Source organism: Bidens hawaiensis, unplaced genomic scaffold, assembly GCF_021521415.1.
Source record: "Bidens hawaiensis isolate Kalapana, Puna unplaced genomic scaffold, B.hawaiensis_p1.1 tig00022003_1, whole genome shotgun sequence".
Lineage (NCBI taxonomy): Eukaryota > Viridiplantae > Streptophyta > Magnoliopsida > Asterales > Asteraceae > Bidens > Bidens hawaiensis.
The window spans coordinates 48,500-73,392 of record NW_027493410.1 but is presented as its reverse complement, the minus strand read 5'-3'; the positions used below and the strand labels follow the sequence as shown (position 1 = coordinate 73,392).

The 24,893-nt window shown below is 41.6% G+C and overlaps 1 protein-coding gene across 1 annotated transcript; it reads right to left on the bottom strand.

Annotated features, from left to right (window-relative positions):
- Positions 1 to 19,359: 19,359 nt before the first annotated feature.
- Positions 19,360 to 20,022, bottom strand: LOC143564434 (uncharacterized). The gene is made up of 4 exons (XM_077051707.1): positions 19,922 to 20,022; positions 19,742 to 19,832; positions 19,581 to 19,667; positions 19,360 to 19,500 (listed from the first exon to the last, which is right to left on the bottom strand). Exons 1-4 carry the CDS (start codon positions 20,020 to 20,022, stop codon positions 19,360 to 19,362), a joined length of 420 nt encoding a protein of 139 aa, XP_076907822.1.
- Between the last annotated feature and the right edge of the window lie 4,871 nt (positions 20,023 to 24,893).

The following is a 24,893-nucleotide window of genomic DNA, read 5'->3' as shown; positions in this document are numbered from 1 at the left end:
ACTTATCCGACCGAACCTAACACCCTATTCGATCGAAAAAGTTCCCATTCGATCGAATCAGCCTCATAACACCAGAACCTTAACCCAAACAGACATTCGATCGAGTCAGCTCACACCCGATCGAATAGACCACTCATCCGATCGAATACAACACATTCGATCAGCAGACTGTTTTTTCAACACTTAGCAAATTTTAAGTGTTTTTCAGTCTTCTCGGAGTTAAGCAAACATGTCTTCAAGTACAAGCACAACCAAGAGGATCCAGTCAATCCTCGAAAGTGACTCGGAATCGGGAAGCTATAACAAGCCTCCTAAGCTAATGGCGTTAAACGAGTTCAACACTTGGAAGACTAGATTCCAGATTCACATAACCGGTGTGAATCCTGGATTATGGGAAGCTGTTCAAACAGCTTGGGTTCATCCGACCAACGACGATGGTGAAGCTTTAAGCTATTTCAGGCTGTCTGATGAACAGAAGACAGCATTTGAAGCTGAAAAGAAGGCTTTCTCACTACTATCACAAGCCCTTTCCAGCGATTTGTTTCACCAGTTCAACCAATTCACTACAGCGTCAACACTATGGAACGCCTTGGTTGAAAGATGTGAAGGGTCGGATTCACTGAGAGATATTCACGCTAGGGAACTAAAGCGTGAATTCGATTTGTTTGGTCCGGAATCAGGAGAAGATATCGAGTCACTGCTGTCGAGATTTTATCATCTCATGTCTGAGCTCAAGGCCTACAACGTTAGAACTACTGGCACTGAGAAAGTGAGATGTCTAGCACAAGGTCTCCCACCCAGTTGGAGCACCTTTCTAACGGTGATGAGAAGTAGTCACCAACTCGAAACAATTCTTCTCTCTGATTTCATTAAAGAGATCAGACAAGAGGATGCTGAACTGAGAGCCTCCTCAAGAAAGCCAAGATCAACACCTGACAAATCGTTATACATGTCAAAATCTCCGTTGTCAGATGTAAATGATCATGCACCGATCAAGACTGCTTTCGTCTCCTCAGTGTCGAATTCAAAGGGGACTGAAACAAGATCGTCTGTTCCACCACCGTCAACTCCCGGTAATGCAAGTACAAACTCCGGAACCAAGCCCATGGAAAAAGCAACGTTAAATACAGAGGGCTTGGGAGCTGTAACTGTTGAGGTTGCCAAAGAACACATGGCAACTCTGGGTACGATTATAGAGTCATACAGTTTGATGGTAGCTGGAAAGTTGGGAAATAGTCATCTGGACAGCGATGACTACGAACAATTGGATGAAGACGACATGGAACGCATAGATATTATGTGGGCACTTGGCAGTGCGTTCCGAAGGGCCAAGAAATGGACAAAGAAAACCGGTCAGGCCCTCACTATCAACAACAAATCCAAGTTCGGCTTTGACAAAAACAAAGTCAAATGTTACAACTGTGGTGAACTTGGTCACTTCGCCAAGGAGTGTTCGAAGCCCAGACGGGAAGGTCATCAATACCCTTTCCGAACCACTTCTTCAACATCCACTCCTACGGCTGCTGCTGCAAATGTCAATCTTGAGAGACAACTGGTCCCTCAAAACCCAACAGCAACCAACAACATCAACAATGAAACTGCTCTTGCAGTTCAAGGAGATGAGGGTGAAACTTGGAACTTCAACATAAATATGGCTGATCTAGATGGAGACTCAGATTCTGGGTCTGTGGTTTCCTCGAAAAACGAAGCATATATAGTCGAGGAACCAGCTACTGAAGTTCAAGTAGTAGATGCAGAGGCTGAAGTGGTAGTTACGGAGATGAAAGAGGATCATGAGAACGAGTCAAACACTCCTCAAACATCTCAAAGTTCAACAATTCACAAGGAGACTGCTAAGGATGAAGAAGTCAAAGAAGCAGAAATTAAAGTAACTTCTCCATCGTTTTTGGGTAGAGCGGGGAAACTATGCTCCGCGTTCATGGCAGACACTTCATCAAATGCCAAGGTAAGTTCTAACCCTTCAACTCCTAAATCTGTAAATGTTAAATGCTTAAAATGTGAGTTGTATGAACAAGAAATTCAATCTCTAAAAGAGAGAATTGAAGATCTCGAGGCTTACAAACAAGCAGCCTCAAGATCTTTAATGGAACTGACTGACGCGCTTGCACAGAATAAGGCTTGGAAGCAGAAAGAGTCTGTTTTTAAAGAAAAGATTGATGGCCTTAAGCGTCAGAACAAGGAACTTGAAATATGTGTTCTTAATCAACAAGATTCTATCAATTTTCACATAAATAAGAATAATGTTTTGAAAAAAGAATTGGAAAACTTGAAAGCTGATTTTGAATCATTAAATTTCAAATTAAAAAGTTATTCAAATTCATCTTATTTATTAGAACACATTATTCCCGAGTTCCGAGGCAAAAAGGAAAAAGGAGTGGGATACAACAATGTCCCACCCCCGATCCTGAATCAATTTGCAAGCACACCAGGAGCTGTGCCGGATGATGAATCAAATGATTATATACCCGAGGACACAAACCAAATTTCTAAGTCTAAGGGTAAAGAAGTCATTGACCCGGCTCCTGAGTCCAAACAAAATGTTGATGCCACAGACTTAGGTTCTACAACTAAATCGGGCCCACCACCATCTAAGTCAAAGGCAACAACAACAAGAAGTTCTCAGAAGAAAAAGTTTAATCCTAAATCTGAGAAAGTCTATGTGGAACATAGTACCCAGTTTGTAAAGGAGGGTAACGTTAATGAAAAACATAATTTCCCAAAACACCCTCCTAGACAAACTCCACCCCAAAATGTCAAATCCAGGGGGTACTATGATAACAGACAAAACCAGAGTTATTTCTCTCCACCAAGTCAAAGGGGGAGAAACTACTGTTTTTCGTGTGGAGAGGTAGGGCATATAGCAAGATTTTGCTATAAGTACACGGATCCTAAGCAGTACATATCGACTCCGGATCCGAGGTATGTCAAGTCACCTCCTAGGAGGAGACCGACCATTGACATTCAAGGTCAAGAACGGTTTCACACACCGAGGTCGGTTTCTCCTCGGAAACCTCAGCCAACCTCACCACACCAATTCCCAAACCCCTCAGATCCAAGTGTTTCCACTTCGACAAGTGAAACTCAGTCTTCAACCAGCTATCTCAAACATGCTGAGAAGAAGACTGACTTTTGGAAACCAAAGAAAACTAACACTGTTGATAACAACGTCAAATCTGAAAACAGTGTTAATGAGGGTAAATGGATTGAATTGTTCATTCGTGATGAAGATGGAAAACCCAAGACCTTAAGGGCTTGGGTTTCCAATGATATTTAAACCTTTTGTCTTTGTGTGCAGGTTGCTCTATATGATCCAAGATTCAACATGTGGATCATAGACTCAGGAGCTTCCAGGCACATGACTGGAAACATGAATCTTCTTTCAAATGTCAGACAAATAAAAGGAGGTGCAGTTTCCTTTGCAGGAAATCAAGGAGGTTTTATCACGGCCCAAGGAATTGTGTCTAATGGGCGAGTTTCGTTTGAGAAAGTTAATTTCATCAAAGAGTTGGAGAACAACCTGTTGTCCATAAGTCAAATCTGCGACAAAGGTTTCAAAGTAATGTTTGATGAACGAGACTGCCACATCTTGTCTAAGGACGTCAACTTTCCTGAAGACAAAGTTCTAATGTCAGCCGCACGCCAGAGTGATCTCTACATTCTGGATATGGCTAAGGCAGGGTCATCATCTCCAACTGCAACATGTTTTGTGTCCAAGGCATCCGAACGTGATACTGTCATTTGGCATAAACGGATGGGACACATAAACGTCAGGAACATGAACAAGCTGGTGCACAATAGAATGGTTGAGGGAGTCAATCTAAGAAGTTTTCATCTCCCTGATTCATGCGTTCAGTGTAAAGCCGGAAAACAACGAAAAAGGTCCCACAAGTCTAAGAGTTTCCACTCCATTGATATGCCGTTGGAACTTCTACATATGGATCTTTTTGGCCCAATCAGCGTCAAAAGTATTGCTGGGCACTCATACTGTCTAGTGGTCACTGATGAATATTCAAGATTCTCATGGGTGTTTTTCCTAAAAGCGAAGTCTGAAACTTTTGGGTGTATTAGTCTGCTAGTCACGACTCTTGAGTCGCAATACAAGCTGAAGGTTCGAAGAATTCGGTCAGATAACGGTACAGAGTTTAAGAACGCAAACGTTGATACTTACTGCAAAGAAAAAGGCATCGTTCAAGAATTCAGTGCTCCGTATGTTCCACAAATGAACGGGGTTGCTGAAAGGAAAAACCGTACGTTAATCGAGACAGCAAGAACCATGTTAGCTGACTCAGTGTTGCCAGTCACGTTTTGGAATGAGGCAATTGCCAACGCCTGTTTCACACTGAATCGGGTTGGCATTGTCAAGCGCCACGGCAAGACTAGTTTCGAGCTTCTTCAACGTCGAAGGCCTAACTTAGAGCACCTGGAACCATTTGGGGCTCTTTGCACGTTACTCAAAAGGCAAGTTGATAACAAGTTCGAGGAGAAGATTATTAAGGGTTACTTTCTGGGTTATAGCGTTCCTCTCAAAAGGGTCTACAACCGATCAACAAAATTGGTTGAAGAATGGTACCACGTCGATGTTCAACGCTACACAGAACCAGCCAAAGGGACAGGTGAAGACTGGTTGTTTGACTTTGACAAATGGGTCAAGTCATTCAATCTGAATGATGTTGCTATTCAAATGATGTATGAGGCGCAAAATGCACCTCCTGATGAATCACAGCAACGCTCATCTCATCCTGGTCCGTCAACGTCTTCTTCCACAGAGTCAACAGAACAAGTTCTTGAGTCATCTGATTCCGAATCTGAAGATGAAACACCAACAGACTTTGTACGACCGGCACCGACACATGTTATTTCACAACCGTCCTCGTCAAATCAAGATGTGTCTATCACAGATCCGCCTCTAACGTCTACTTCAGAGGCAGCACCACAAATCGCTCCAGTTCCTGAGCTGAACACAAACAACATGGAACAAACCGCTCCAGTTCCTGAGCCGAACTTAACTAACTTGGAACAAAATGTTGTCGTTCCTGACAATCCGGTTGTTAGGACTGAACGTGATCATCCACAAGACAACATTATAGGGGACATTCAACAGGGTGTCAAAACTCGTCGACAGCTGAATTTTGGTCTCTACACAGAAATGATGGAGTCAGGATTAGTTGCTCTTAATGCCCATGAATGCTTCTTAGCACAAGAAGAACCACACAGCACCACCGATGCGCTGAAAGATCCCAACTGGGTCACAGCCATGCAAGAGGAATTATTGCAGTTTAAAAGACTTGGTGTGTGGAAGCTGGTGGATCTCCCCAAAGGTCAGAAGAAAATTGGCACTAAGTGGGTACTAAAATGTAAACGTGACGATCGTGGAGTGATTGTTCGCAACAAAGCCCGGCTGGTGGTCCAAGGGTTTAGGCAAATCGAAGGCCTAGACTACAATGAGGTATATGCTCCGGTTGCTCGTTTGGAGGCAATCCGGATGTTCTTGGCGTATGCATCTTTCAAGAAATTCAAAGTATATCAGATGGACGTCAAGAGTGCCTTTTTGTACGGTCACATCGAAGAGACCGTATATGTGGCACAACCTCCAGGTTTTGAAGACCCATATCACAAGGACAAAGCCTATCTGCTCAACAAGGCTTTGTACGGTCTTCACCAAGCCCCGAGAGCTTGGTATAAAGAACTATCCAAACACCTTCTGAACAACGGGTTTAGAAGGGGAACCATTGACTGCACGCTATTCACAAAAGAAAAAGAAGGAGATCTAATTATGGTACAAGTGTACGTGGACGACATCATCTTCGGGTCCACGAATAAAACACTTTGTAAGGAGTTCGAACAAGTGATGAAAGAAAAATTTGAAATGAGCTCCATGGGTGAGATGAAGTTCTTCTTAGGACTTCAAGTTGATCAAAAAGATTCCGGTATCTTCATTCACCAGACAAAATACGTCAATGACATCTTGAAACGGTTTGAGATGTTGAGTTCTTCTTCACAGAGAACTCCTTTAGAGGTTAATCACGGGATTAATCCTGACGAGAAGGGTGAATTGATCAATCCAACTCACTATAGAGGGATCATCGGATCTCTAATGTACCTGACTGCTTCTCGGCCAGACATAATGTTTGCTACGTGTCTCTGTGCACGTTACCAGTCAAAGCCGAAGGTCTCCCATCTGATTGCAGTCAAAAGAATTTTGCGTTATCTGAAGGGTACTCCAGATTGGGGTCTTTGGTATCCTTATGATGACAACTTTGATCTTCATGCGTATAGTGATTCGGATTATGGTGGTTGTAAACTCGATTACAAATCAACAACAGCAGGATGTCAGTTCTTTGGAAGTCGTTTAGTAACGTGGCAATGCAAAAAGCAGACGTCAGTCTCCACTTCAACAGCTGAGGCGGAATATATTGCGGCTGCCAGTTGCTGTTCTCAAGTTATTTGGATTCAGCAACAAATGCGTGACTACGGTATTGAATGCTCTACTACTCCCATATATATTGATAATTCTGCTGCAATTTCAATTACCAAAAATCCGGTTCATTTTAGCAAAACGAAGCACATCGAAATTCGATATCACTTCCTTCGTGACTGCTACGAAAAGAAGTTAATCGATGTGATAAAAATCCCCACTCAGGAACAACGCGCTGATCTCTTCACTAAAGCATTTGATAAACCACGGTTTTTATATTTACTAGAGATCAACGGCGTTAAACGTATATCAGATGATGTTCCTGAAGATATCATTTAAATTGTTTTCATTTTTCTTTTCTTAAAAATTTAAAAAAAAAAAATCCAAAAAGATTTTGTTTTTTATAAATTCTAGGGGGAGAAAAGGTTCAAGAAAAACCAAAAACAATATAAAATACAAAAACCCAAAAACATTAAAAAATTTTTCAAAATTTTGAGAAGTTGATCTTGTTACAAGAAAGGTGATAGTACACAGACGCTATCATACTGAGACATCAAAAAGATTTGCTATTTCTGTACAGCTTATTTTCATTTTTCTTATATTAAATTTTTATACATCACTATCGCTTAAAATTATGTCGGTTACCTCAGTTTGATGGACACATTTTCGGATGTGTTTTGGTCCTTATTTCTACTAGTAGATTATGAGGATAGCCATTAACCAGATGACTGAAAGTGATCGGGGCGGGTTTTGATGGTTTTTATTCTTTCGCTGAAAAATAGTCGGTTATACTTAGTTAGAAGGACACATACTCGTATGTGGTCGGTCCAGTTGATCCATTGGATCTTCAGGATAGCCGTTTACCTGAAGACTTTGACTTGATCGGGGCGAAATAATTTAAACGTTTTTTTAAAGACATTCATTTATATTCAGAAAATGAGAAATTGATCCAACCTTGGAAAATGATAGATATACTGATTCTGTGTGCTTAACTAGTGAAGTTATTAGGCTTAAAAGGCTTTAGAACAGTCATTGTGTGTCATGGTAGCTTTTTATGGTGCGTAAAAGTAGATGTGATACAAACTAAATCTACTCGATTTTACGTGGAAACTCCTTAAGAGTTTTGTTTGTCTTCATATATATCTTTCCGAATGATAGGCAGAAAAGCGATTACCCAGTCATACACGAGCCCATAAGTGTTCTGATTCCCGTAAAGATAGTGCATGAAGAAACTGCAGTGATCCAGATTCGGGACTTGCAATTGTTTTACTACTCTGAAGTCTATGTAACATTCACAAAAAAAAAAAAAAAAAAAAAAAAAAAAAAAAAAAAAAAAAAATGATTCTTTATGAGTTATTGAAACATTCTAGAGTTAACAATGTCAAGACTTCTCAATCATGGAGTAAGAAAGAAAACGGGAAGCAGATGAAGACACTTACAACCTTAATCAGACACTATGGGTCAAAGTCAATTCGGGGTGACTTGGGGAAAGCCAAATACGCTTTGAGAATAGATAGGAGGCATCATAATCTCTGAGTTGTTATTCACTTAAATTTTGAGACATAATTGAACCTAACTCGTATCACAGAAACGATGAAAACCATTTTAAGTTATTTTCATGCTCATAACCTGTTTCTTTATGTCATAATACAGCTCAACACGGATCTATGTGACAGTCACTTAATTAGTATGATTCCTGTTCGGATCTTTCTCACAAAAAGAATATTCATTATGTCTTGTTCAACTTCGTATATTAAAAAAAAAAAAAAATCTCAAAAAGTCTCAGTAGATAGTCATATACGTCTGTATGATTTCTTATTATAGATCCTTCTCAACCAAAAATAATGTGTTTTAAATTTTTGTACAGATGTTTATTTCAGTTTGAATATTATAAAAAGAAACAAGACAAAAATTCAAAAACATTTTTAATTTGAATTAATTTTTCTTTAATTTTATTCTGCTTTAATGTCGATGAGAAATCATTGTGACAGGTAGTCTGATCCCTGTCCCTCCCTGTAAATAAATAATTAAGATTTTATTTTTGGTTATTTTATTTTATTCTTAATGTTTGAAAGTCGATGAGAAATCATTGTGACAGGTAGTCTGATTCCTGTCTGTTCCTACTAAATGTTTATTCAGTGTGTAGGAATGAAAGAAAAACTCATGCAGGTTGCTAAACGTTTATCTGCGCAACCAAGTGTGTAATGAGAGAAGGAAGAAGTTGCAATAAAACCGAAGTTGGTTGGACCTGATATTTTCTGTGTGTTTACTAACGTTTTATGATCTTTATGTTCTACAGGAACTGAGCTCACAAAATCGGAAAATTTCTATGCTAACTAACCAAATGTCAAAAGTTTAAGTTTTCTTGCAGGTTCAAAAGCACCGTGATCGATGACGGGGAATAAGAAGTTTAAAAGTCAAATTTTTCTAAAACTTTTCCTCATTCGATCGAACATGTAGCCATTCGATCGAGTCAGTCAATCGAATGTGCCAAATCGATCGGATAAGTTATTGTGAAAAATCAGTTTGAGGGAAGAAATCCATCCGATCGAATAGTGTGTCTCATTCGATCGGATGAGTCAAGCGAACAAGTTTATTCGATCGGATGAGTCAAAAAAATCTGTATAAATAGCAGAAGTCATTCGATCGGACATTTTCATCCGAAAAGAATTTGAAATTTCCCTCTCAAAATCGATCGTGCTAAAACCTCTTTTTGATCCGACCAGTTTATTCACTTTTTCGCGTAGATTTCAAAAATGTAAGTTTTATTGATTTTCGTCCGCGTTTCGATAGGTTTTCGGGCCGTTTTTGGTGTCGGAAACGGTCCCGACAATAAAACTGAGTTTTTTTTAGTTTTCGGGTCATGAGGGTCATTGGAAAACATGTAAACAACATCTTTCAATGTTTCGCACATGTTGATTGTGGTTAATCGGTCGAAAAACCGATTCGGGTCTCGTTGAAATCTGGGTTCTGGTTGAAGGAATCGAATGAGTCCATTCGATCGAACCAGTCTAAATCGATCGAATATATGTCTCACTCGATCGGATGATTAGTTCATTCGATCGAATCCTTTATAATTCGATCGAACCAGTCCAGAAGTTTAAAAAAAAAAAAAAAAAAAAAAAAAAAAAAAAAAAAAAAAAAAAAAAAAAAAAAATTTTTAACAAATTCAGTCTTTTAGATATCTGTCTGTTTTAACATGTCTATGTATACAGATTCAATGGCTGAAGCTGCACAGGTTATTGCTCCGTACAAAACGTCGATCAAACACAACATTGTGGCATTTTTAGATGAAAAATCAAGTCACGGCAAGGACTTTGCGCAGATGATTAAGTTTTTAAAGAGGTCAAGGATCTTCATTCCTATCTCAAGGATCGTTGAGCCGATAATGTCGGTTCAACAGGAGTTTTGGAGAAACGCCACGCACGACAAGTCCGTCGAGCCGTCGGTGATACGCTCCACAGTCCGAGGGCATCAAATTGTTGTTTCTGCCCAGATTCTTAGAGATGTCTGCGGGTTTGCAGATACAGACTCTGACCCGACCACATTACATCCTGCAGCAACGAGAGGATGTTTCGCACGCATGAAGTATGACGGCGATCTCAATGCCGGTCTGCTTCTCAAAGCAAATTTGTACCCAGAATTCAAATATCTGGCGCACGTGGTGATGCACTGTCTGGGTCCTCAACGTACAAGTTTTGATAAGATAAGGGAGAGCATGCAATTCACCGTGGCAGCACTCGTGATGAACCGCCCCTTCAATTTCTCTCAAATGACATTCAGTCACATGGTGGAAAACATCACCATAAAACAAGGGGCGGGTGAGAAGTTTCTACGGTACCCGAGGTTTGTGCAGATGATAGTTGATGACCAGGCACCGGGGCTGTTGAAAGAGAATGACGGAGATGTGGTAAAGCTAGACCACATGAAGAATGAGACTTTGAACCGTCTCAAGTCGTACAAGGATCGTCCAACAAGGCCCCCACACAAACGTTGTTTTGGGCATGTGGCGAATCCATTTTATCAGGCTCCACCAAAGAGGAAGTGGAGGAACACCTCAAGTGACTCAGATGTCGAGGACCTTCCGTATCAGAAAACCAGTGATGAATCAGACACTGAAGACGAAGTAGTCCCTGAGGACACCAGGACTGATGCAGAGAAGGAAGTTGATACCTACTTAAATGTTGAAGATTTGGAAACCGGTGAAGAAGTAGTGTTTGAGGAGCAGCCTGCTGATCAACCGACAGGTGAAGAAAGGCCGGCGAAGAGACAAAAGAGGAAGGTTACTCGAAAGTACAGGAATTTATTTCCCAGCCAACCTCGTCCCGCAATGTTACCATCAGTTGGGACCTCTTCTACTGCTCCTCCAGCACAACAAGCTCCTCCTCCAACACCTCAGTCCGCACCGCCACCTCCTCCTCAACCTCAACAGGAGATCTCCCTCCCTCCCAAGGTCGCTTCTGAAATTGCCGACCTGCACAAGGCGATGATGCAGATGTTCATGTTCAGGACACAGCAGGAAGAGCATAACAGAATCAGAGATGAACAAATGGTTCAACTTCAAGCTGACAACGACAGGTTGAAGATTGAGAACACTCAGCTCACTGCTACTGTTGCTGAACAGGGATCTGCTATCACAGAGCTCAAAGAGTCAAATCAAAGCCTGGTAGAGTCCAATAAAAGCCTTGTGGAGTCAAACAGAAACCTTGAAGCTAAGGTGACTGAGCTTAAAGGAGACGTTCTTCGTCTGGAAGGTCCAGCTAATGTTGATGTGGACACCGACGAGCTGAACTCAGATGATGATGAAGGTGAAGGTAACTGAGTGATTTTTGAGTGAATGTAGTGAGGATTTTAATGTTTAAATCTTGTAATCCTTATTTATATTCCATTGTCATATGTAATTGTTTTGTACTTAACGTTTATGATATTACATATGTTTATTTAAAAAAAATTTTTTTTGTTACTGTGTTGTGATTATTAATCAAGCAGGTGATGCTGATACATCAAATGTCCAACCGCTGCAGTCAAAAACAGCAGCGGAGTTTTTCACGTATCTCTTGGACAACCCAGATGAACAGCAAATCTTCTCAAGTGGAGACTTGGAAGAAGGTGAGATTTCGCACAACTTCACGGAAGAAGAGCTAGAGCAAATGTTCGAGTTTTCAAACGAAGAAACAGGCAAAGTTCTGGCCTTGCCTTCAACAGAATCCACATCTGCTGCAGCTGCTTCAACCGACTCACCATCACCGACGGCCGCTGATCCGACACAAGTCGATCCTCCTCACTTCGAAGATGTCGAAATAGAAGACTTGACAAGGGAAGAATATCCTGAATACTACACGTCGCAAACTGACGATATTCCCAACTCATCAAGCTTCTTTCAAAACGTAAACGAGGAGGAAGTGCAGAAGAAGGCTGACGAAAGGTCAAATGCTATGAAACAGCCGTCTGAAGCCGATCAAGCCGAATTTAAAGACAAAACAGAAGAATGCAAGAAAGCGTTCAATGCTATTCTTGAAAAGATCAGGTCTAAACGCCAAGCGAAACCGACCATTCCTCACACAAAGTCATATGATACTAAGGGTCGGAGAACCTCTGGAGAAATCCTAGCTTGGGCGTGTCTGAAAGACCTGAACTGCGTAGCTGTCAAAAGGGAAAAGGGGGTTGAGTACTATCAACGAATCACAGACTTGAAGACTCTTCCAACTTACGATCTTAATCGTCTTAATTACCTGGACATGCTATACGCAAGCTCATCTCCATTCGCATCGTACTATCAGAGTGTATTACGAAAGGAATACAACTCAAAATGGAGATTGATTACACCGCAAAGGCCAAAGCGTTATACAAGTAAAAAGGAGATCGATCCGATCACCAACAGGCCGAAAGTCATTTTGAAGTACATGCCACCACTTACAATGAAGAAGATTCCGCTACGAAAGATGAAGCAGGACTTCTACAAATCGTTCAGGCATTGGTACTACGACGGAAGACTACATGAAGCAGTTATAGTGCTCAACGACAATGGTAATTGGAGCACAATCCGCATTTTTGATCCTATGTGGCTCACCAACTTGTCAAGGGAGGATGTTTTTACTCTATACAAGACAGAAATTCTTTATGCCCCCGATGACATGGAGCAAGCGCTAAAGTACAGAAATGTCATTAGGATCTGTTTTGCCTATGACATACATGCAGGATCTAACTGGAAGGAACAACAGAAGAAATATACACAGGGAACCAGTGATTAATTGTTATATGTTTTGTTTATTTGGTTTCTTTGTAATTCAAAGTTTTATCTTCTGGTTGTAATTGTTTTTGGAGTGATTTTAATATACTTTGGAATATTGTGCTAGATTATGCTTTACTTTCATGTTTGATAATCTACTACAACTGTGCTTAAATGTTAATCTTATATTCCATTTGACAGCATCTCATGATATGTGGAACCTATGGTAAGTCTGACGGACTGCACCATTGGATCGTGAGATAACTCCATGAAGACAGGAGTTTGGTGGATGCAATGAGGGCACCACTAGCTTTGAGGACAGAGAGGGAGAGATAACTCCAAGGGGGAGTTGCAGTCGAGCAAGAAATCTCGATTGGTTAAAACATAAATAGAACTGGCTCCAAGGGGGAGTTTGTTAGGACATGAAATGTCATATATATGTCCCCAGTTCTATCAGGGTAGGTCGGCGTGAGACTAAAGATAGTGAAACCTAGTTAACGTATTGTAAATGTCAAACGAAAACTGGTTCGATCGAACAAAAGGTTGATTCGATCGAACCAGGCTCATTCGATCGAACAAAGCTTCACTCGATCGAATGAGAGACTCATCCGATCGAATGAGTCTTCGATATATAAACGTTACTTAGGGATTTTCAGAAAAGAGAGCACACATAACACACATACACAGCCGACCTGTTCCCCGGAAATCCTCTCTGCCCGTCAACCCCTTCGGTCCTTTCCTCCGCACCTGGTCGTCATATCATCCTAGGAATTGCTACCGTTTGTGTCGTTGATTACCACCGAGTCGCCGTGTTAGTAGGATTCCGCACTCTAACACGTTGCCCCCGAGAATCGTTGGGAAACTGTCTCCCGATCGGTCCTAACACAAAGCATTGAAATTTACAAGTTTACAAGATGAGATACAAACTACAAATAAAAATAAAAAACATGAAGGGCTTCTCAAGTCTCCACGTTGACATCAGCCTCTTCATCATCCTCATCATCGCCCTCAGCATCTGGCGCAGCCTGCTCCTCATCATCTCCAAACTGACCATAGTCAAGTTGTTCATCTTGAATGGAGTCTTCTAGCACAACAGTGTCAGGAGCGGATCCTTTGGCCACGCCAGAGCCGCTAGCAGGAGCAGTATTCCCCGCGCCATCATCGCCGCCGCCAGCCCCCTCGCATTCGTCAAGTAACTTCTTAAGCGCGCCGAGATCGGGCTGGTCAGCAAGCGCGGATATCTGCAAATCATAAGGAAAAATATGAGTACAAAAATACTTGGAAAATAAATCAAAGTAATCTCATTAAAGTTAAAGTACCTGCCCAAGGATGGGAATGGGAGTATTCAAATACTTCTCCCCCATCGCGACCATGTCCGCGCAGGCAGCGTCGCTCTGATAAGGGTATTCGGATGGGTTCTTCTTCAACATCCCATATTCATAGCCATCCGTAAACCCTTCAGCTCGACCAACCAAGCGCGCGGCAGCGTTGCAATCCATCACAAGGGCCTGAAACTCGTCTGAGTATTTCATCGCGTAAGCGCAACGAGTCATGCCCTGTGAGATTAGCCAATGGCGATCCTGCGCGAGGCCAGCAACAGACGTCTCGAGGGCAGGAACCTGAGAGTTTAATAACTCAACAGTTTCCTTAGTCTTTTTCAGCTCCTCTTTGTCGGACGCTGCTGCCGCCAAGGTTTCTTCTTTTTCCGCCTGCGCAGAATCAAGTGCTTCCTGGCTAGACGCTGCCATCGCCAAGGCTTCATCCTTCTCGGCCTGCGCGGACGCCAGTTCCTTCTTCAGGCGCGCAACCTCACTCTCCAGTGATGATTTTTCAGTGATAGACTGGACAAGAGCCTGGTCACGCGCCTCCGCCTCCAGCTCCAAGTCGCGCGCTCTGCGCGCGTACTTGGCCGCGTCCGCCTCCGCCGCCTGCAGCTTATCCCGCGCAGCCTGAAGCTCATGACCGCGCTTCACGAAGGCGCTGTTGGCACTTGCTCTGTTCTCACTGAGCTCTGCTTGGAGCTTCTCAGCTCTCTCGCGAGCATCAGAAAGATGCCAAGCAGACACCTTAGCCTCTTGCTTGGCTTCCGCAAGAGCATCACGTACTTTTACGTAATCAGAGCGAAGCTCTTGGGAGGCAGCAAAGAAGGCAGACCCAGCAGACATATGATCGTTGAGCAAGTCGTCGCGAGCGCGGTCCTCCTGGAACCTCCTTTCAGATGGAGGCACAGCATGAGCCCAGAATTCCGCACACACACCCATGGACTGAAATGTGCTGTCTTCAGTAATAGTCCATCTCGGGCGGTAAATGTGATCGGCTTCCTGCAAAAACAAAGTAATTATCTAAGTCATCAAAACATTAAGATGCAAGTCCGCGCAGCGGAGCAAAGAAAGAACAAATACCTGCGGGGATGAAGCAGAAAAGTCAGCGCCAGCCCCACGAGAAGGCTCCGCCGCGAAGCCTCGTGGCGCAGCAGGACTGGCGCGACCGCGGTCGGAGTCTTCAACTTCAAACTCCTCATCCTCCTCGGAAACAGGCCTTTTCTCCTGCGACCTAGAGCCAAAATCGGTCTCGCGAGGAGGGCTGTGCGCAGGAGGAGGTGAGGGAGGTCTCGACGCCGCCAGGTCGGCGCGCAAAACGGCCTCCTGCTCCTTAGTAATCCCGATGAGGGGAGATTCATCGCTTGCAGGAGCAGGAGCAGAGCCAACGGTGCTGGAACCGGCGCCAGGAGTGCCGCCAGCAGCTTGTACACCAGCTACGGCTTCAATGAAAAAATCAACAAAAAGAAATGGTTCATGACTTGATCTAAAAGAAAGTCAGAAAATAAGAGCGCAATACGTACCTTGGCGCAACTCCGTCCGCGAAGCAAACATCGCCATGAAGTCCATTCTACCCTTCTTTGAGGGTAAAACAGGGGACTTCGACGCGACCTCCGGCGCAGCGTCGGCATCTTGTTGCGCTGTCGCCGGCTCTACAAACATTTGAGTGAGCAAAGATTCATTAGTGATTCTATCAGAATCGCGCTCATAGAATCATAAAAAGCAAAGGATAAGCAAAGTATACCTGTCGAAGGAGCAACACCGCTCCCCTTTTCCGCCGCGCGAAGGGAGGAGGTAGTGGCACCATACCTCAGGTGGACAGGAGGTCTGCCTACTTTTTGAGGCAGGGAAGACAAGGAAACCTTGGTGGTAAACTCCTGGGTTTTCCCAAATCCCCCCGCCTGAGTAGGAGGATCCTGAACAACAGGGGCAACATCTTTCTTCTGTTTCTTACTGGCCCCTGCGCCAGTTTTCCCCTTAGCTTTACGCTTTAGTTGGGGCGCCTCCTCCTCCTCCTCCTCCTCCTCCTCTTCCGCGAGCTCCAGCTCGTAGTTTTCGAGCGCATCTACAATACACGCAACAGAATTGTTAGCAAAATTTGGTATTATAAGGGAAAATGCATAAGTACAAAGGATTACCAGGCGCATCGCTGTCGAAGACAAATCCCAGATCAACAGGGATGAACATGTCATCAAAGCGATCGGGGAAACCAACCTCCCCAGCGCCGAGCGCGACGGAGCCACCCTCCATATGCTCATCATATGCGGCGTGGATATACTCCTTGGTGACTGCAAAAAACAAGTCAAATGATATCAGCAAAAAGAATTATGTTCGCGCAGAAGTAAAGCAATGAGATAAACTTACACAAGCCGTCGACTTGGATAACGGGCTCAGTCGCGCTGTCCGCCCACCTCCTACTCATACCAACCCCCACCAGCGCCTCCTCACAAATGTTCTTGGCGGGGGATGGTTCAGCGGTCAACTTATTAACCCAGGCGCCAGTTGGGTTCTTGAGGACACCCACATCCGCAGGCGCAGAAGAAATCGCGCGCATGGTCATGCGGATGGGGATCACACCAGCCCTTATATAGAAAAATCTCTCAGACCAGTCATGAAGGCTCTTGAATGAAACAGTGGAGCACTTCACCTTCTGACTGCGAGGAATAAATGAGAACCAAGAATCTTGGATCTTGGGCTTGTAAAAAAACTGAAAGCGCCGAGGGGTGGGCTCCTCGCGCTGGGATTTGCACATGAACTCAAAGTGAGTCATGCGCACAAGTCCAAACGGATGGACTTGGGATATATGAATCCCATAAAACTTAAGCAGTGCACCCACAAACCTTGTCATCGGGAGACGAAGGTTGCAGTGGGTGAAAAAATGGCTATAAAGGGATATATAGCCGGCAGGCGGGTCCGCCGCCGTTTGCCCGGCCCCAGGCAACATGCAGCCAAACACAGGGAGAAAACCCTGAGAGGCGATGAGACTGTCAAGATCGGCCTGCCTCAATTTGCAGGGGATTTCATTCCACCTCTTCACGGCCTTGGTCCTCCCTACCTCCTCCGATGAGACCTCAGCAGCCTTCTTCCCCTTGCCGGTCTTCTTCAATGTAGACATTACTAACGATTTTCTACGGCAATGGATGGGGGAGATTGTGTTGTCTGAGCTATCAGACATACAACTGTGACAACGAACAAAGAATGATCTGAAGAACAGAGACCTGGAAGCAGAAGACAAGTAATCGGAATAGAAAGAAAGAAAGAAAAGAGCTCAGAAGAATAAACAAGAAGATGAAGGATAAAAAAAATCTAAGGGCTGGCTTTTATATGCCCAGGAGAGAGAAAAATTGGTGCTGATCGGACTTCAGGCGCCCCCACTCGCACGTGTAAGCCAACGCGAGCGCGACACGTGTCCCTGACACTGTGTGAGGGGACACGAAAAGAAACTTTACAGCTGCTGCCAGAGTTCACGCGCCACCACTCGCAGGAACGGACCAACGCGAGCGCGACACGTGTCCCTGACAGCATGTGAGGGGACACGAAAGGCAACTGTAGCACCTCGAGCACACGAAAGGTCTGACACGTCTACATCACTGACCCACGTCAGCAACAACCAACCACGTACAGGGACAATTCGTTTACAACTAAAAGGATAGAATTTCGCGCAACGATGAATAATAAGAATAAAAAGACAACCCCTACTAAAAGAGCAAACTATTTAGTCTAACATCTGTCTTACCTCGCTCGCGCGAGACAAGACACACATTAGACTGGGGGGGCTTGAAGAGGTATGTACCCGCCTCAACACCGAGCAAGGCGGGTCAACCCACAAGATATAGACAAGAGGCTTGAAATCAAGACATTAAGAAGTCACAAAGCCAAAACCTATGCGCATGGCGCATATCACATATGCTCATGCATCACATGCTCAGGCATCATATGCCCAGGCACCACACATGCTCAGGCATCATATGCCCAGGCACCACAGATGCCCAGGCATCACACATGCTCACGCATATCACGTATGCGCGTGGCGCATCAGCGCGCGGCGCATATCACATGCTCGTGCATATCACATCTGCGCATGAAACATCTGCGCGTGAGAATAAAGAGAAGACCTCGCGCATCCTCAGGATTGGCGCATATCACACATGCACATAATCAACCTCGTCCTTATCCAAATCAGGATTAGGGCAACCTTGATTGTGCACGTCAGACAACCTTCAAGAATGTATCTTTTTAAGGAATAAGAATATGCTGATGTTGACAGCTGCCAAATGAAAGGTGGACAACTCAGCATAACCCATGTGCTACCACGTGATTATAACCAATGAGAAAGCACCAGGTGTCCCAGAGGACACGTGACGCAGAGCAATTGGAGGAGGCCAACAAGGCTGAGCCCAATCAGTGGAAACCCTAGCACTATAAATACAGCATCAACTCCACAAAGAGAGACATTCAATCATATTCAACTACATTCAATCACAGACAGTTACAGTCAGTAACAACATACAATCACATCCAATTACAGAGGATTCAGCTATTAAGCAATATACTCCAAATTCCTTACTCTCACATATTATTATCTTCTCCCACAAATACTTATTCTCACACCGGAGGGTTACCCCAAAGAGGACCCCTCTGTCCCTTTCTGAGGGGTAAGTTGACGGTGTTGTTCATTTTGTAGGTGGAAGAACCCAGATCCAAGAGAAACCATCGGTGAAATAACCTAATCACACCCGAGGAAAGTAGATCGTCTACCAGCAAGTCGATCCACGTCTCTTCATATAGGAAGATCGTTTAGGCTCGTCAAGCCTTAACGAGCCTAATGCATTTTTAAGTTTTAACTCTTTTGGACTTTTGGGTATTAATTTACAGTTCACAGCTAAGTTCAGGCCGAACTTTGGCTCATTTAAGGTACTGCACACGAGCTAAAGTGGAGCTTAGGCTCGTTAAGTTTTTCTCAAAATATATAAATATAAATTGTTTAATAAATAATAAACGAGCTGCCAAGCTCGAGATTTGTAAAAAGAGCTTGAAACGAGCCATGCTCCAGCTCTCATAAATCAAAACGAGACTAGTTTGCACCGCAAGTTAAAGGTATCATAATCAATCACACAGTTTCTTAAACATTAAAAACTAACCATATAGCATGTCCACGTGACATCCAGGTGTATGAAGTGTTATGCCGCATGTGAACAAAGGTACAATTCACATCAAATTATTTTCCCTCGTAACAAACACACAAAAGCATTACATGTATAAGTGTAAAACATCGCATATCTTCAAATGTGTTTTTGAAGTCAATATCACAACATAAAACATAGTAAAATATTATTGAAAAATAAACTTTTTGATGATCAAAACACAAAATACTTTCAAGCAACGGATTTGGACGTTTCAGAAACAACGGCACCGTTATCGTTTGAATTCTCATCATCTGATTTTAGCTGAGAAGAAACATCATCTATAGCTTCATTTAGTTGGGCTATTTTTTCAGTCAGTTTTTTGCGTGTTTTCTAAAATAAAAACAACAATATCAAATAAGTTAACTCCTTCAAACAACTAAAATTCTTAAAAATTCAAGATTGTTGTGTACCTCCAAAGCCTTTTCTTCATCATAAATAAAAGCAGGCAATTTCCTGAGTAATTCTTTTTTGTCAGCTCCAGCTAGTGCCTTACTAATCTGGTTTAAATCAACATTATAGTTTAATTAAGAGCAAATTGCATAAAAAGCTATCGAACATCAAAAGGTTTAACCTGAGGTGCATACACACAACCAAGTGTACCCACAATTAATCCTCCGAGAACAAAACCGCCAACAAATGCATTCCCGCTGCTCGATCTTTCGCTGTAAGTTTAAACAACAACTGTGGATATTTTACTAAATAAAGTGAAATAATCGTAACTATACGAGGTACGTCTTTAGGTGATGGTTACCTGTATCCGGCTTGAACAGAAATTAGTGTTGTTTTAGATGCGTGTAATTGTACATTGCCCACACCAAACAAAAACTTGGTGCTTTGGTCAAATGACTTCATAGGGGAACCTATTATGAGATGAATGAAACTATCAAAGATTAGATTTCATAGTTTTCAAATACATATGTTCTATATTTATATTTAACTAGTTTTCCTTTAAATTAAATGTTAGTATTATTTTTTTTTTCACTTCACACGTCTTACTAATTATCGCATATTCAATGCATTTTGAGTTCAATGATATCGTTCAAACTATTGAGCAATTTATGATGCGGATACGGAAAGAATCATCAAAGACGATAAATTAAACCAAAGGCTCCATTTTCCAATAACAATGTTGTACCATGTATAATATAGATGACAATAATAATGGTAACGAATCGAGAACAGTACCATGTGACAATCGAGTTGGATTGCTGGAAATGAAGGGATTTGATAGAGAAGCCATCGGTTTGGATTTGCTTTGCAGCAGCGATCAGATTAACTTAACGGGTGTTATTTATTTTTTTGTTCGATGATACCAATGCTTAATGGCATTGGTAATGACGACGTACACTCCAATTCAGTGTTTTTCTATGCAAATTAAAACACAAGTTAATTATGGACTTACCGTAGACTTGTATTATTAACTAGTTTGAGCTCCATGTGTGTTACAAGGACCGAGGTTTATTTAAGTTTTTGTTTTTAATCGTTTTGCTATTTCATGTTTTGTAATTACTTGTTTTGTTTTAAATTACAAATCACATCTGGTGGCTTGAGAGAGTGTGGATAGCAACCAAAGAGTGACGTATAAGATTTTTCTTTTTTTTTTGTAGGCGATTATATAGATAGATAGATAGATTTATGGCTCTCTAAGTAGAAATATTTGTTTTGTATGGGAGGGCTCTATGTGCTTTGCAATTGTGACATCGAGTCTTCCGATCCTATTTTCACAGGTTGTTTTGTGACCTTCATGGTTTGAGATGCTACAAATTGTGGTGCAAAGTTCCACCTCTGTTTGCTTTCTTGGTGAGAGATCTTATGGAGTCAAAGCCAGCCCAACAGGGGGACAAGGATGACGACGGAGTCCCGAGAGACCCACAATTGCTAATAATACTGTATATATATGATTTAAAACATAAGTTTATAAAATGACTCATTGGTACATTGAAAGAATGTTTGTCCATTAAACAAAAGGTCATGGGTTGAATTCCTATGATGGGTGCTCATTTTTTATATAAAAGAAACTTTTTATTCTCATTAGGGGTGTTCATTATCTTATATAAAAGCAACTTTTTTTTTTCTATTTGTTTCATAATAGCCATTTCAGCAACTAGTTTTTTATTTATATATATAAGTTGCCTATGGGATTTGGTGCGAAGGCAGTCATTCTTGACACAATAACTCAGTAAACCTCTTTTAAATTAGAGTTGAATAATAATTTAATTAATTTATTCAATATAGATTGATTGATGGTTTGATCTTTGTTGTTGTTTGGCATTTAAGAGGTTACGAAGGTTTAGTTCTTACTCAGCACTGACTAGACTACGTGTGGCAACAAAACAAACACGGAATTTGTATCGCATGCGTGTTTGCCCAAATGTTCACTATATTTTTCAGAATGAAAGACTTGGAACACAACCATTACATAGTTCATCATGTAAGCCTCTCGACACTTGTACAACTGTTTCCAAAGTCAACACGGTTATGCGTCACAAATTGATGGGCCTTTATGATGAAGCATCCATTGTAGGCTCTGGAAGATACATAATCTCAATAGATACCATGTATGCTATGTATGGTTACCCAGAGATAGTATATAGGTCTTGTTTTAGGCTAAATAGGCCCCCCTAAAATGATTATGGGTTATTGTCATAGAGTCGCCGATCTAGTGAGTAATCCCAGGCCCGGTGAGAGGATGTTCCCCATGGTCGGGGTGTGCACCATGGGGGACCTCAACTGTAAGCAAATTGCCGAGGCAACCACCAAAGAAAGGTCGTCTGGCTCAGGATCCGAAAGGGATTATCCCCTTGAAGCAGATAACGTCGTTTTAATCCTCGACATTGATGTTATTTGACCCACCCGCTCAAGCGTATCATGTACATCAAAAATTCGTGGGGGAAGCGATGGTAGAAATAAATGTTTTGATTGAACCCTCGTAACCCCCTGCAAAACAAAACAAGAATATATCATATTAAATGTTTCGATTTGACTAAAATTGATATTGATTAACGTCGGCTTACTTTATTGAAGAAACATAAACTCAATTAGAGTCGGGTCTATGTAAATTTTCTCCCGAGACGAAGATGAACTCAACCACACTCCGTGCTCTCCAGCTTGTCTCAGATCTACAAAGCATAAATAGGCATTGCATAAATATATATTGTGACTTGGGCTAGTGAGAAAAGACTTTTCCGGCTCAGAAACGACCTCATCACCACCACCATCATGATGGTCTCTCCGTGCGTATAAGTGTGTAATGCACAAGAGAGATGGTATAGTTTGAGGGCAGAAGATAACTTGGTGAATATGGGGGCGTCATCTTGCATTTATGGGTGGAAGATAAGTTAAACCTTAGTGAGCCTTCTTCAGATTTGGACTTGCCAAGGTGGTTTTAAATAGACTTGGCTTATGTGTTGGCTGTTGGGCTATTTGGGAGGTAACCTCCACACTTATCAACCGCCTATCCCTGGCCATCATGTGCCTCTTATCCCTCTTATGACTCATGTGCCTCCTATCCCTTGTCTTGAAAGTGGATAACAATTATTGAAATTGATTCAAGAAACCGAAATTGGTTAAGAATGTTTAAAATTGCTTAATGAAAGTTACATTGATTGATTGAAAATTCAAAATTGATTTATTGAAGGAAAGAACATAATTGATTGATTTCGAAAATATGGGTTAGAATTGATCCATTGAAATTGAGATTCAGCGTTTACAAAGATATACAAGAATTAGAGTAATGTGAGTTTATATTAAAATTCAGAATTCATCAATTGTCTCCTCTCCGGTGGTATGCGTATTCAGTGATGACAAAAGAATGACAGAATTTTGAAGAAAAATAATAATTTAATCTATTTGAACCATGGTATGCACCGAACCTACACACTTTGATTATGTTTTATGAAAAAGGTGATCATTTCTTGGTTCGGTTTCGATTTTGCATCAATCAAAAACCGAAAACACTAAACCGTACCCCGACTAAAACTAAACAAAACCGATTCTAAGCATCAAAAAGTATTGAAATCTAATACTTAATGATTGATAATTACTAAAATCTTTTATTGAATCAATCACAAAATAGTGTAACTGGAAACCGAAAGAAGATACCAAGTCGATCACAGAATACTAGAATCTAATAATAGGCCAACCATGCAACACTGAAATATGATACCAAGCCAACCATGCAACCAGGAACCAGTTTCTACTACTAATATAGTAGAGTATATCTAAGCAGGTCTCTTCAAAAACATATGGACTACTGTCATAAGCTGTTAGCTCTTGTGAGCAATTTTGGTCCAAGTGGTAGGAGGCTCCCAATGGTAAGAGCTTGCAAAATGGGTGACCTAAATTGTAAGCAGTTAGCAAGGACCACATCAAAAGACTAACCTTATGGATCGGAGAAGGGATACCCTATATAAGGGAATTTTCTCATCATCAGAGTATCGTGTTGGAAGCCCACTCGGTTAAACTGAGCGGTGGAATTAAAAACTCATGGGGAAAAAAGTGGGGCACAAATGGCATGCATCAGTTTTGGTAGATTTTTTCGACTACCTTGTCGGTAGGCCTGTAAACGAACCGAACGTTCGGTGAACTATCGTGAACCGTTCGGCGGGAAGTTCGTTTATTTAATAAACGGACGAACATGAACAAAAAATTTTATGTTCGTTTAATTAAACGAACGAACATGAACACATGTTCCGTTCGTTCATTTATGTTCATGAACGTTCGTTTATGTCTGCTTATTTATGTATTAATATTAATAGAAAATAATTAAATATTATCTGGATAGGTCATCTGCTTAAAGGTTTTATATTTGTTAATTTGTGTTCATTTAAGTGTTTTCATTTAAGTTCGTTTATATTTGTGTTCATTTATGTTTGTTCATACCTGTTCTTTTATCGTTGTTCAGTTATGTTAGTTTAGATTTTAAACAAACGAACACAAATGTCCATTTTTAAATAAACGAACATGAACATAACTATTTGTTCGATTAAGTGTCCGTGTTCTTTTAAAGTTAAATGAACGAACACGAGCATGCCCTTATTCGTGTTCATTCGATTCGTTTACAGGCTTTCATTATTCACCTTGATGAATACATCGGTCTCAATCTCTAGGCTCTGCAGATTTTATTTGTGTTCGTGAACCGTTCGTGAACACGTTAATTTCCTTAATGAACGAACACGAACATAAAATCTCGTTCGGTAAGTGTTCGTGAACCGTTTGTGAACACATTATTTACTTAACGAACGAACATGAACAAGGCCTTGTTCGTGTTCGTTCGATTCGTTTACAGCCCTACTTGTCGGGTTTCACAATAACGAATTCGAATCTTACGGGGTGCTTGGGTGAGTTTTGCAAACTTGCTTATTTGATTTTTGAAAAGCAAAAGCACTTTTGAAAAGCTTCATTTTAAAGCTTTTTGATGAGCTTTGCCAAATATTTTTTGCTTTTCAAAATCAAATAAGCAACATTTAAAAAGTTCACCGAGACACCCTCTAGTTAGTTTGAAGGGTAGGTCGGTGGTATAACAACACTAATGATAATAACAAAAATAATACCAGAGCTATGAGTAAGAACAAAGATACTAGTAAACGTAGGGTATTCTATTATCGCTTGGTTAGTCATACAATTATGTGTATTTATACTTATTATATCGGATCACCATATTATGGTCCCCCGAGGGGACCGTTTCCCATCACTATCTCAAAAGATATTATGGTGTAATCTTG

Excerpts from the sequence above, each read along its gene's own strand:
- LOC143564434 (XM_077051707.1), bottom strand. The coding sequence starts at position 20,022 with ATGAAGTCATTTGACCAAAGCACCAAGTTTTTGTTTGGTGTGGGCAAT. Across the intron at positions 19,833-19,921 it reads TCTGTTCAAGCCGGATACAG|CGAAAGATCGAGCAGCGGGA; the intron begins GTAACCATCACC and ends TTAAACTTACAG. Across the intron at positions 19,501-19,580 it reads ATGAAGAAAAGGCTTTGGAG|AAAACACGCAAAAAACTGAC; the intron begins GTACACAACAAT and ends TTTTTATTTTAG.